Here is a 13,127-nt window from a genome sequence, read left to right on the forward strand (position 1 = left end):
TATTTATATCTGACATGCTTTGTATCATCATACACTGTAGTTTCATGATTAAGAATACATACTTTAATTATGGACCTCTACTCCTTACAGATATGCCAAGGAAGACGAGAAGTGGGAGAGAAAGAAGAAGGAAAGACAGGAGAAGTCTAATGAAAGGTAATATCACATAGCTTTAGTCTGAATATTAGTAATTTCAGTTAAGTGTGAAGTTTTGCCTTACTCACAACCTGTAGTGACAGCTGCGCTCAAGGTAAATAGTACACGCCTCCTAACCGCAAGCTTTACGACTGGAAGTTTCTTCTAATCCCTGATTGGTTGCTCGTGCAACAGAATATTTTCGTGTCAATGTTGATAATATGAGTTGATCAATCACACAGCGGCGGCTGAATTGTTTATGCTGGATGCATCTGTTAAAAAAGATCATGACATAGTGCAAAACTTCTCACTAACTGAAATTACTAATATTCTTTATGTGTCCTTGGAAAGGCCCTTGCCACAGATAGAGTAAATGTACTTCCCAAATAATTGCAATGTAAATACATGTATATTTTGACAAAATTGATTGGATCTGCACATTTTACGGAGAATACAAAAGATAACCTTAAATGCACCAACAAATAAAAACAAATCTTGACGAGCTTGTACGTTATGTGTGTGCATTGCACCCAACTTCTGAAAAAGCAGCATTTTTTGGCAGCCTTTAACCTTTTCTTCCCACCCAAAATGATATTGGTCATATTTGACATTAGGAAGTACATGTACTTGAATTATTAACAGTTAATTTACAAGAATTTATTGCCTCTTTTTAGGTCACCTGAGTAAACTCAGGTGACCTATTGCTATCCGTTTTCGTCTGTCGTCGTTCGTCGTACGTCGTTCGTAAACTTTTGAACATTTTCAGCTTCTTCTCTGTAACCACTGAACCAATTTCAACCAAATTTGGCACAAAGCATCTATGGGTGAAGGGGAACAAAAATTGTGAATTTCATGATCCCTCCCCCATGGGGCCTGAGGGGTGGGGCCAAAACCACTAAAATTAATGCAATCTTTAAAAATCTTCTTCTTTACTCCTGGACATCAAGCAGTCAAACTGTTTGCATGATTGTAATCAGCATTGAGTCCTCTACCAAAATTGTGAAATTCATGGCCCTGGGGTCAGGGGTTCTAGTGCTAGTGCAGGGCTAAATAGGTATATAGTGAAAATGCATTATTTCTTTGAAAATCTTCTTCTCTGCTCCTGGGTATTAAATAAACCAACTAAGTAGATAGTAATGATGAGCAAGAGTGCCTCTACCAAAATTGTGAATTTTATGGCCCCAGGGTCAGGGGTTCTGGTGTTAGGGCGGGGCTCTATTGATTAAATACAGTGAAAATACATGTTTCTTTGAAAATCTTCTCTGCTTCTGGTTATTAAATAAACTAACTAAGTAAATAGTTATGATTAGCAAGAGTGCCTCTTCCAGATTTGTGAATTTTATAGCCCCAGGGTCAAGAGTTCTGGTGTAAGGTGGGGGGGCGGGCTCTATTGATTATAGAGTGAAAATACACGAATTCTTTGAAAATCTTCTTCTCTGCTCCTGGGTATTAAATAAACCAACTAAGTGCATAGTTATGATAAGCAAGAGTGCTTTTACCAAAATTGTGAATTTTATGGTCCCAGGGTCAAGGGTTCTGGTGTTGGGGGGGGGGGCTCTATAGATTATATTGTAAAAATACATGAATTCTTTGAAAATCTTCTTCTTTGTTCCTAGGTATTAAATAAAAAAAACTAAGTGCATAGTTAAGATGAGCAAGAGTGCTTTTACCAAAATTGTGAATTTTATGGTCCCAGGGTCAGGGGTTCTGGTGGGGGGGGGGGGGGGGCTCTATTGATTATATTGTTAAAATACAAGAAATATTTGAAAATCTTCTTCTTTGTTCCTAGGTATTAAATAAAAAAACTAAGTGCATAGTTAAGATGAGCAAGAGTGCTTTTACCAAAATTGTGAATTTTATGGTCCCGGGGTCAGGGGTTCTGGTGTTGGGGGGTGGGGGGGGGCTCTATAGATTATATTTTAAAAATACATGAATTCTTTGAAAATCTTCTTCTTTGTTCCTAGGTATTAAATAAACTAACTAAGTGCATAGTTATGATGAGCAAGAGTGCTTTTACCAAAATTGTGAATTTTATGGTCCCAGGGTCAGGGGTTCTGGTGTTGGGGGAGGGGCTCTATTGATTATATAGTGAAAATACATTAAATCTTTGAAAATTTTCTCCTCTGTTTCTGGGTATGAAGCAGATGAACTACCTATATAGTTATGATGAGCAAGGGCCCTAATCTTGCAGAATTGTGAATTTCAAGACCCCAGGGTCAGGGATGGTGGTTGGGCTCTACTTATATACTGAAAATGAATTAATTGTTTGAAATCTGCTCCTTTGTATTTATAAAACATTCATTTTTTTATAGGCAATTTTAAGGGTGCCTTTTTAAAATAAACCTAGGATCAGGGATTTATTTCACAGTGTTAGGGGCACTACTGATTATTGCTGAATATTACTGATTAGTTGGAATGCATTTTTGTTCCCCTACCTTGCATATGGGTATTCAGTACCCCTGCGACGTGATCATGAATAATTCATGAATTTCCTTGAATTTTTCATGAATTTTATTCATGAAATGTTCATGAAACATTCATGAAGATGCTATGAACTTATTATTGGACATTTTCAAATCAATAAACCAAGCTAAGCAACTGCTAAGTGTATTGATATGATGATCAATGGTGCCTCTTTCAAAATTGTGAATGCCATATAGCATCTGGCTTAAAACATGAATCAAATTCAATATCTGGAAAGTTGTTGCAGAATGCTCAGGTGACCTATAAGGCCCGTGGGCCTCTTGTAATTTTGCTGCATTATTAATATGCAGATTCAATTTAAGCATTAGTAAAATTTTAAGGCTTCATGGGTCAATATGATTTCAACAATGCATCAAATTAAAAATCTATCAAGCATATCCTCTGATGAATTTATAACTGTGGGGATTAAGGAGGAAGCAAAACCAGTGACTGACCATTGTTTATCTTTTTTTACAGGAGAGCAGAGAGGAAGTCAAGGACCGATGAGATCAGGCGTAAATATGGTGGGTATTTGTAATTTCAGCAATACATTCTTAAAAGATGAATGGAATTTTATGTTTAAGAACATGAATCTACTAGAGATGTAAATTCACTACTGTTTTATATCTATAGGTAAACTTTTTTTACAAATCTCAAGGTCAATTTCTATTAGGCAATCATGTATGAAAGGTGAAGATTAAGAACACAAATAATATCCGTATGATTAGCATAAACATAATAATTCACACAGAGAGAGAGTTAAACATGCAACTGTAAAATAAAATTACAAATGTCATACAACAGACTGTATATAATGTTTGTACTAAACTTTGTCAACACTTCCATGCGACTTTAGGAATATCATTCAAAGGTAAATAAAGCAATGGTTTATTAGCTATGTAACTTTTTTTTTAATTTCTTACTTCCACTCTTTAATAATTTATAATTAATTGTCAAAATCGGTATACAATTTTTTTCTTGTTATCATTTCCACTTCATATACATATGGTGTACTGATTTTATGCTACTGTATAACTATTTTTGGTTACAGTGGTACATTAATTTGGTTTACTTCAACTTCAGTTGTGTACTTTTACATATTTTAAAAACTTCATTTTTACACATTTCATGCATTCCAACTATAGACTTTCAATGTTGAACAATTTATTTTTTCAACAACGTAAATGGCAATGGCTACAAGGAAAAAATTGCATGCATGTTCCACAGAATACAATTCAATTTTATGCATCCTATTTTCAGATGGATTTTCATTTTTACACCCTTTTCTCCCTTTTGCAATTGACCATTTTGTCCTTTTGAGGCCCATATTTAGGTCATTTATCATGTCATGCTAGATGTTAAGACTACAGAAAATTATCGTATATTTTTCTTATAATTTTGCTTTCAACTTGTAAATCAATTTTCAGTACGATAGCATGTTTGTCTCTTTTTTTCGGTGGTTTCATTTTTTTTAAAGATTGAAAAAAATAATTTACATTTTATTGTCGATTGTTACAGTAGTACATCACCACCAATTTTCATTCATTAAAGAAAAAAAGAATTGTAATTTAAAATGCAATTTACTTCTTTAAAAAATTTTCAATGCTTTTATACATATTCTTACAAGTAAAAGTGGATGGTCAAACTATATGCATGGTGTATGATATTCATAGGGTTTATAGATAACGGAAAGATTCAACTAATTAAAAAATTTTCATAACTTGCAGGGCTGATGAAAGATGACAATTATCAGCGATTTGACAACGAGGCCTAAGATAGGGAGGGACCACATCGGGGGGATACCTGGCCGGTCCAGAGGTAAGGAGATACCACAAGGAGAACCTTCAGGATATAAATAGCTCGTCACCACCCAATGATGTAAACATTTGTTCACAGAGACCACTGGTCTCTTCATTCATATTTTATGATCGCAATGTCACATAATGTTCCTTCATTTTGTTCATGTTTTAAAAAATTGTCAAACTGTACATGGGGTATTGGTGCTTTAAATATAGGATGATTTGTGTCACAGCATAAAAGTTTAGATTCTAGCTATCGAGTATCAATGTACAAAGTCATATTTTTGAAATAGACAAAAGTAATAGCTCTAGATTATTCAATTACTTAATTTTACATTATTGTTTAATTTGTATCTTAAATGGAAACAAAACGTCATATTTTTTTTTAGGAATGGTTGTACTTGTACATGTAATTTTGTTTTTACATGTATTGAAAATTTTGAAAATTATTAGTCCTTACCAATAATTCTTACTTTGGTAGATGTTAAATTTTTTTTGTTGTTTTAATCTTTGAATCTTTTTTGGAAAAAAAGGGAAAATCCTCAGCTACAGTGCTGGTGAAAATGATTTATTTTTTATAAAAAGAATTCCAAAAATTTGCAGGTGGACAAATACAAACTTGTACAAAACTCTGTATGTATTTGTGTGACTTATCTTTATTGATCTCAAGAATAGGGAAAATCCTATCAAATGAGTTGATTTGTGAGAATTGTTTTATTTTTAAAGAATTTGAACAAAAAAGTCAGAAATTAATTTTAAAAGAACTGATTCAAATATTCCAGCTTTGTTAAGGTAATGTTAACTTTCACATCCCCCAAGCTCAATTGTCATTGTTTAGTTTAATTTTTGATATGTCTACATAAACCTTACCAGTAATCTGTTTTGTTGTGACTTTAAATTCTTATTGATAAATCCTGAGATTGTGATTTTTTTAAGAAGAAAGTTTTGTGTCCTACATTTATTAATTTTCAGAATATTTTAAGGAATTAAAAGAATTTTTTGACAAATATTTTTGATGGAATACTGTAAAATTACGTATTTTTATGGATTCAGATTTATTTTAAAAAATTATATTGGTTCAAAGGGATATGATTTCAATGTAAATGTTGTGTCCATTTGAAATTTTAGTTTGTTTTGGAGGGCATCTGGGTCTCTTCATGCTACACAAACAACAACAAATTAACCATTCCATGAAAATAAGAGATTTCACAGTATTGCTTTGTAGTACTTAGTAAATACTTAAAAATTAAAAGAGTAAACTAAGATAAATATTTTTTTTCAATTTATGATGCAAATTAATTCCAGTCCTAGCTATTCTGTCCTGAAATGACTTAGGTACATGTAAATTGGTATTTGTACTACATGTACTTTTACCAACATGTTATAAAATGTGCTTTCAGCATGTTATAGTCTTTTGTTTTTTATTTTGTCATATACCAAGTTTGTACATTGTACTGTAACAGAAGAACTATATTTTTGTAACATTTTTATTGATCGTTCAATGTATTTTTTGGTTGGCTTGATATTTTATTTGCTTCAGTGGTTTATACATAATATGTTTTCACAGAAAGATGATTTTCTTTTGAGACGGAAAAAAGTTTCATTTCCAAAGTCTTCGTTTCAAAAATATTAAAAAGTGTTTTCTGTTGCTTGCAGAACAAAATTTTTTGAAAACATTGCATTTTTAAACATTGATTTTTTGAAATTAATTTTTGTAGCAATGGTAGATTGTAGATATTGGAATTCCTTTGATATAAGAAATTGGAATTCCTTTGAAAACTCAAAATTGATTTTTCCCACAAAGGCACATGTTTTAATTCTAGAAATATGTAGTAATATGATTATATTCTTCACTTATATTTAAATATTTGATGTACATGTAAGCATAACAAACACTTGGAGAGAGAGAGAGAGAGAAAGAGAGAGAGAGGAAAATGTGACCAATATTTTCATTACAGCATTTAAATTACAACAGACTTTTTAAAATGTCTACAAACTTCTGCAATTGTCCTCAATATTTAGTAGCTTCACTGCTAGTATTTTGAGCATTTGTTGAGTTCTATTATCAGACTTAAAAATGATGTAAAACATGTGTCAGAAGAAAAAGCATATTTCAAAAGACAAAAGATTTTTATGTAAATCACTATAAATTATTAACATTGATAAGCAGGTAATCTTATGTTAAATTGGACATTTTTTTTCTTTTCAGTTATAATATGTATGCACATTATGATAATCATACATGTACTAACATGTATGTATATTTAGTGCATGTACATAATATTTAGTGTTAAGCAATTTGGTTTCTTTGATGAGTAGCTGATATAATAATTTCAATCAAAATTGTGCTTTTTTTCATCATTTTGTGTGATATGAAATATTTTGATAAAACTACAATCAGACTAATGTTCTGCATTACTGGTCTTTTTGTCACTTTGTTATTTCCAAAAGAATGAAAATGGTTTGTATCCTTTAAGGCGGAATATATAGTGACTGTTAATGCAATATCAGAATTTATAAACGCTCTTTAGGGGAAAATATCTGTTGCATCCAGAAAAATACAGTAATACTCGGTTATAACGAAGTCACTGGGACCTATGAAATTACTTCGTTATATCCGTAATTCGTTATATCCATATGAAGAATTTGTTAAATTTATTTAGCTGGGGATCCAAAATAAATTCGCTATATCCTTGAATTCACTATATCCGTGTTCGTGCTAAACGAGTTTTGCTGTAGAGACAATCCAAGTTAAAAGTAACCATATCACAAGTCTGCCGTATATATACAGTAAAACACTCTTATAATTAACAAAGTACCAGGGACAGACAATTTTACCATTTCAGTTATTTCCCTTTAGATTTCGCAAAAAACGCACTAAGAAGTACAGTAAAACTCTGTGATAGCAAAGTCACTTGGACCCATGAAATTACTTACCTATATCTGTAATTCGTTATATCCGTGTAAGGAATTCATATAGCTGGGGATCCAAGAAAAATTTACTATATCCGTGAATTCGCAATATTTGTGTTCGTACAAAACGTCTTTTACTGTACAACTCTTAGTGAAAATAAAACGTATGCGGTGCTGTAAGCGTCAATTTATTATAAGTGTGTTCACTATAAGCATGTTTCACCGTAAAGAAATGATATATAAAAGTTATGTAGGATCGAGTAAGAATCCCTGTTCGACCGACAACATCCGTATTCATGACTTGGCAAACCGGGGGGGGGGGGGGACAGTTGTCATAATGGTCTAACAATTTATATGAAAAACGTCAACCTGTATTTGACTTGATAATAAATTTTAATTGCGTATAAGGTCATTTTATTTACGAAATTTTGACTTTAAACGTAACGGTTGTCATAATGGTCTAACAGTTTATATGAAAAACGTCAACCTGTATTTGACTTGATAATAAATTTTAATTGCGTATAAGGTCATTGTATAGACCACATATTTACGAAATGTTGCCATTAAACGTAACTGTTGATATCCTGTAACATTAATTTGTTTGTCATTAGCTTGTTTCGTTTGAGAAATGATTCATGCGTATAACATGCCCTTGCGTATTCTTAAATGATGTGTAAGGCAAGATTTTTAATATCTTTTGTAAAATTGTTCTATGTACAGTGTCCTTAGAGTGCTGTATTTGCTTCTTTAAATGTGTTTTGGAATGCGGGGTCTATGGTTGTATCTTGAAAACTGTGCTCTCTCTCTCTCTCTCTCTCTCTCTCTCTCTCTCTCTCTCTCTCTCTCTTTGGGAGGGGGGATCAGGAAGATATGTTCGATCTTTTTGCAAACAAATTCATTCAAACGGTCAAACTGGTATCACAGACCTTGAGACTAGCATTAATTGTTACCTTATTGTTTTAGAAAAAAACATTTACTCAGTGTATAAGCGATATTGCGATAAGGAAATGGCAGAAAAAAAGCTTTTTACAAAGGTATAGATGTGGCTGCATGACAGAGGTGTCCGAAGCCCCGCTTTGATTGTTAGCAACATGTGATGTTCGTACACTCGGGGGCAAGGGTTCGTCGTCAATCCACGTCCAAACGGATTATGCTCGCGTCGTCTCCTTTTATCATAAACAGAAAATTTTATTGCAAATACACAAAAATATACACAAAGCATGACACTGCGAACTTATGTAGCCTTTGTCCACACTGTGGTGAAAGTTAAGCCCATTGTGACGATTGCGTTGTGTATATACCTGTAGAGAATATAGATAAAACGAACAGGTGCTTCGGCAAAGTCCCTTAATGGATTTATGAAATTATTTATTGTTGTTTTATATCTGTTTTTACAATACAAGTGGAGCTGATTTATTGGAGAGAAGGTGAATTCTTTGCCAAAATATTTTCACTGAGGATTTTTTAATGTGATGTGTCGTAAGCGGACACTACATTTAATGCCATTTCGTATTTTTCTGTTGGTTTTCTATCAAAATATTTTAATAGGAAGGAAGGAATTCAAGCGTACTACTTTCTGCTTAATTGTCGGGTAGTACACAAAGAAACCGGGGTAGGATACTAGATTATTATCAAGGTTTCGTATTAAGGAAATGTAGCGTGTTAGTCATCGTAAACTTTCCTAGTCAACAGCAGGGGCCGAGAAAAGTCGTCATTCGGAAAAAGTGGGAGTTCCCAAATAAGGGAAAGAAAGGTCGAATTGTTCCCTGACCCCGGACACATGTTTCCAAATTTCTACCTCCTCAGCGTAAGACTGTAGGATCAAGTGCAATGGAGCAGGATTCTTGGTTGTAGATTTGAGATCATCGGGAAATGTAAGGTCTTACTCGGAAAAGTGAAGGAATTTTTGGGTAATGGACTTACGGTCATTTTGTTGACGTATATCTGGCGATCCTTTGGTTGTGGCGATAATTGGCTGTCTTTGCGACGTTTAGTGGAATAGACTGCAGACTTTGTTGAATTAACAAAAGCTGTCCACAATATTTAGAGTATGGATTGTTTATGACGAAAGGTGCATCTAAAGAAGACTGAAAATGTTGAAGTGGGTTAGAAAGCGGTAAGTTAAAAGTAACCATTTTATTTAATAAATACCTTTGTTTGCACTAAGGAAGTCTTTAAAATCCTGCAATAAAAAACCCTATGTTTCTGTAATTTGATGATATCTTACCTGTTTTATGTTACCGAGCAAAGAATCGTATAAAGTTATAAACAGTACTAAAAACAGTTGAAAGCAGGACAATTTTGCAAATGTATAGCAGTACCTAAAGCCAATACCTGCCTTTTATACATTTTTGTACGTAACGATGCTACCATGTGCCATTTTGTGAAAAACCTACCAGGTAGCTACAGGCTGTAAGGGGCCTCACACCTTGTTTTTCTATGTATCAATTTCATGATAAATCCATTCCTTTAGATCGTTAAATAAAACGACTATTTAAAAAAAATCTTTTTTTAAATATCAAAAGTATGTAAGGCATGCTTACATAAAAACGGTAAAAAAAAATGTCCAACAAGCCCCGGGGTTGAATATCGGGGGGGGGGGGGTTCTGTCCACAAGTACCTGTGGTTGCTTAGACTAATCTTGAGTGCATATCCACAATATATCTAATCAGAGTCCTGACAAAAAGAGTTCTTTTTCCAGACTGTCTTTTCCTACAATGAACCAGCTTACATTGTGTTTTTTTTTAATCACTGGAGACCGTCCTGAACACAAACTGTTTATAACGCTCTCTGGAGGTCCTTTGGTCCAAAATAAGTCTCTCCTGTCCAAACTAATTCCATCTAAGAAGTTATCTGAATAAACTTAAAAATAAAAACATTGTAGGAAGATTAAAATTGTCTGATGATTTGTTTTACAGGTTCACACGTCGTCGGTGAGTTTTACGTATCTAGATTTACTTTAGAATTTTAAAATGTATTTTTTTTTTTTGCTTCGCTTCCACTTACAATTGTTTTGTAGTGAACGTGTTAGTGTAGATGATTTTCAGTTTAACGTTTGCATGATGAGGAAAAAGTGTTTAGATGGGATCAAATTCACAGTTTTATTTTTCATGCAACCCAAATAAATGATTGTTCAACTTGATTTTTGCAGCAAATAAACGATGCATTCTATAACTACATTTTAAATTTATTTCGATTACGATATCATTCACATAGTTTATTTGTCAATCACGAAAATATCGCTCACGAAATGCATGTACATGTAGTTCAATTTTCTTGGAAAAGTGGGGTAGCTAATCTGCAGTAGCCAAGGAATTTTGGTCCATTTCGCTCCCCATCTTGCCCATAAACGCTCAAAACGTGTACTTTTTTTGGTGTAAGAGAGACAACTGGTACATCCTTGTTTGATGTGCTCGATCATGGATTTTATTCAGTCTGGCTCAAGATATCCCCTACCATTTCATTTCTTGTATCACTCTTCAAAATCACAGACACTTATTTTCAATAATATTTATCCATAATATAATAAAAACAGCTCATTATAGTGTGAAAAGGAAAAAAAAAAGATCGGAAAATTGACTTTTACTCATTTGCGGAGAGATAGGACCGAGAGCGAGTGGGGTGCATGGTGTTTTACATTTGTATTACTTCGGAAATATTTGTTCTTAATCACTTGATATTGATTTAACAACAAATTGGATGCTTATAGATATTCATGTATTCGCATGTATATAAATGATGCAACATCATCTAATAGTGGCCCAAGCAATAAAAATTGCAGTAGGTTATCTCGATCGAATGCTTGCTTTTTATAATGATTGATGAATATATTTTATATTAACGATTAATCAAGGTATCGTTAATTTCGAAGTGCATGTATCCTGAATTTTTTCATTAGTAAAACAAACGACATTTGCTGCACAATAAATACAGTGTTCTTACGGCTAAAATGACTGTCGATGGATTTTGAATGATTTTGACATCCATCAAGTTGAATCCTTAGGTTCAAATAAACAGGTACTTGTTCTATTCTGAGGGCAAAACTATAATCTTTTTTCTCATATAAGTTATAAAGTCTAATTAGGGCCATACTCATCAAGTCAACACAATCTGATTAGGTTTGATTGATTAAGCGCAAAGTCTTCATCAGTTGATATATAAATTGACGTCGCCCTACACATCTTGTCTAAACAAGCTAAAGACGATTTGTTTTTCGGAAAATGCTTTGGACTTGTTATCTTTTCTCATAAATGTTTAAAGGTGCAAACTGCATGAAATGATAAAAACAGTTAATGGCCCAAAGGGAGACAAATAGATAGATGAAACTGCAGTGAGTTCTGACCAATCAACGTTGACCTTTTTATGGACTTTGCTTCAGGGATTCTTGACGTCATCATCCGAGGGCCCCGGGTTTTCCCCCTTTTCTCTGTGTATTTTGATTCTTGTTTTCACGACTTCTACCTTCAGACTGACATTCGGGGCAGACGGTTGATGACCGCATCGTAAAAATTGTCCACGCTTCACCCCCCGGGCCATCAGCTGTCGCGCGGACGTGCACGGTTAATTATGACACATGATGACCGAAATAGCATTTAGTGTGTCATCAGCTGGACTACTTTAGACTGTCTCATTATAATTGTAAATTTTATTCCACGGGAGATGAACCCAGGTCCAGCGTTTTGCCCTTGCGGACAATTATGAATAATGATATTCATATTGATTTGGATGACCAATGTTTTCTGAGCTAATTTTAAACGGGCTTTTATTTGAAAACCAACCACAGGCTCTCAAGTATATTGCTTAAAAAAATTAATAGTTTTTTCCACATGCAACGGTTGTAATTTGCACTGAAAAAAGTGGACTGTTAGTTGTGCATATTAGCTCCCTGTGTTTGGATTAGCAAGAAAACGATTCAAACATGAGTTTGGATTATGACGTCAGCGATAATTCAGGAGAGGAGTTCGGTGCGGATTCTTGTGGGGATACCAGTTCTTATCATGGCTCCTGTGAATTGTCCGACTCGCAGGAGGATCTATGTAATTCTGAGGCGTACAGGCGCATGTCTGATATTTCTCTTACGGACAGGTAAACATTAACAATTACATATTATATAAGAACATCTCAGAATATGTTCAGGATTTGCCAGTCTGGAATGATTTTGTTGTTTAAAAAATGTTTGCAAATAGGATTTTATTTGTTCGTGAAAGATGGGTATCCATTGTGTAAAATTGGAGTTGGTATTCTTACAAATCGTCAGGTGTCTTCATTTCATTTTTTTTTCTCAATTTACATGTAGAAAGATGCAGTGACTTGCTATGTAGTCTTTTTGAAAATGCATGCAAGTTTCATGATCGAAACAATTAGATAAAAGATATTTTCAGCAAGTGGGCTTACAATTATAGATTTCTTGCTGATGATGTTTTAATCGTTCCAAGTTAATTTCTTAAACGTTAATAGATTTTATCTTGAATGTTGTCATAATTTTCTTAAAATTATATTTTAAGATGCCATTGTTCGTGAGAAATTTTGACTTTTACAGGTGAAGTGCGGATTTTTTTTTTCATAAGGTCGGGCGTTTATTCTTCTTCTCAACCATAAGGAGCTGGCTAAAAATAGATAATTAATTTTTAAATACCTAATTAATTATATCTCTCTTTACATCTCTCTCTCTCTCTCTCTGAGTGAATGGATCAAACTTCATGACGATTGTATGTGTGGACTCAAACTGTCTTCCAATGTGACTGAATTTATGCAAATAATGGGGGGAAAATGCAATTGCTTCCACAAACAGCAATGGAATCTGAACTCCGAATTAAT

At 33.6% G+C, this 13,127-nt stretch overlaps 1 protein-coding gene and 1 long non-coding RNA gene across 8 annotated transcripts in view; both read left to right on the forward strand.

Annotated features, from left to right (window-relative positions):
- The first annotated feature begins 85 nt into the window (after positions 1-85).
- On the forward strand, positions 86-6,804 carry LOC134255452 (uncharacterized). 2 transcript variants are annotated; one of them, XR_009989551.1, is made up of 4 exons: positions 86-156; positions 3,076-3,122; positions 4,326-6,577; positions 6,666-6,804. It is a non-coding gene; the product is annotated as an uncharacterized LOC134255452 (long non-coding RNA). The 2 variants fall into 2 exon arrangements; XR_009989550.1 differs by having other exon boundaries at positions 4,326-6,804.
- A 2,439-nt stretch (positions 6,805-9,243) lies between these two features.
- LOC134255454 (protein cordon-bleu-like) overlaps positions 9,244-13,127 on the forward strand; it is a 60,225-nt gene continuing 56,341 nt past the window's right edge. For 5 of the 6 annotated variants that reach the window (XM_062737986.1, XM_062737989.1, XM_062737987.1 and 2 more), the window contains exon 1: positions 12,227-12,395. In XM_062737986.1, the coding sequence (XP_062593970.1) occupies positions 12,229-12,395 (167 nt within the window). In that variant the 5' untranslated portion in view covers positions 12,227-12,228. Of the gene's footprint in view, positions 9,427-10,228; positions 10,244-12,226; positions 12,396-13,127 lie in introns of those variants that run through there. The other variant, XM_062737990.1, reaches the window with a different exon arrangement.

The sequence above is a fragment of the Saccostrea cucullata genome, unplaced genomic scaffold, assembly GCF_032062105.1.
Source record: "Saccostrea cucullata isolate Sc308-1 unplaced genomic scaffold, CSIRO_AGI_Scuc_v1 ctg967, whole genome shotgun sequence".
Classification (NCBI taxonomy): Eukaryota; Metazoa; Mollusca; class Bivalvia; order Ostreida; family Ostreidae; genus Saccostrea; species Saccostrea cuccullata.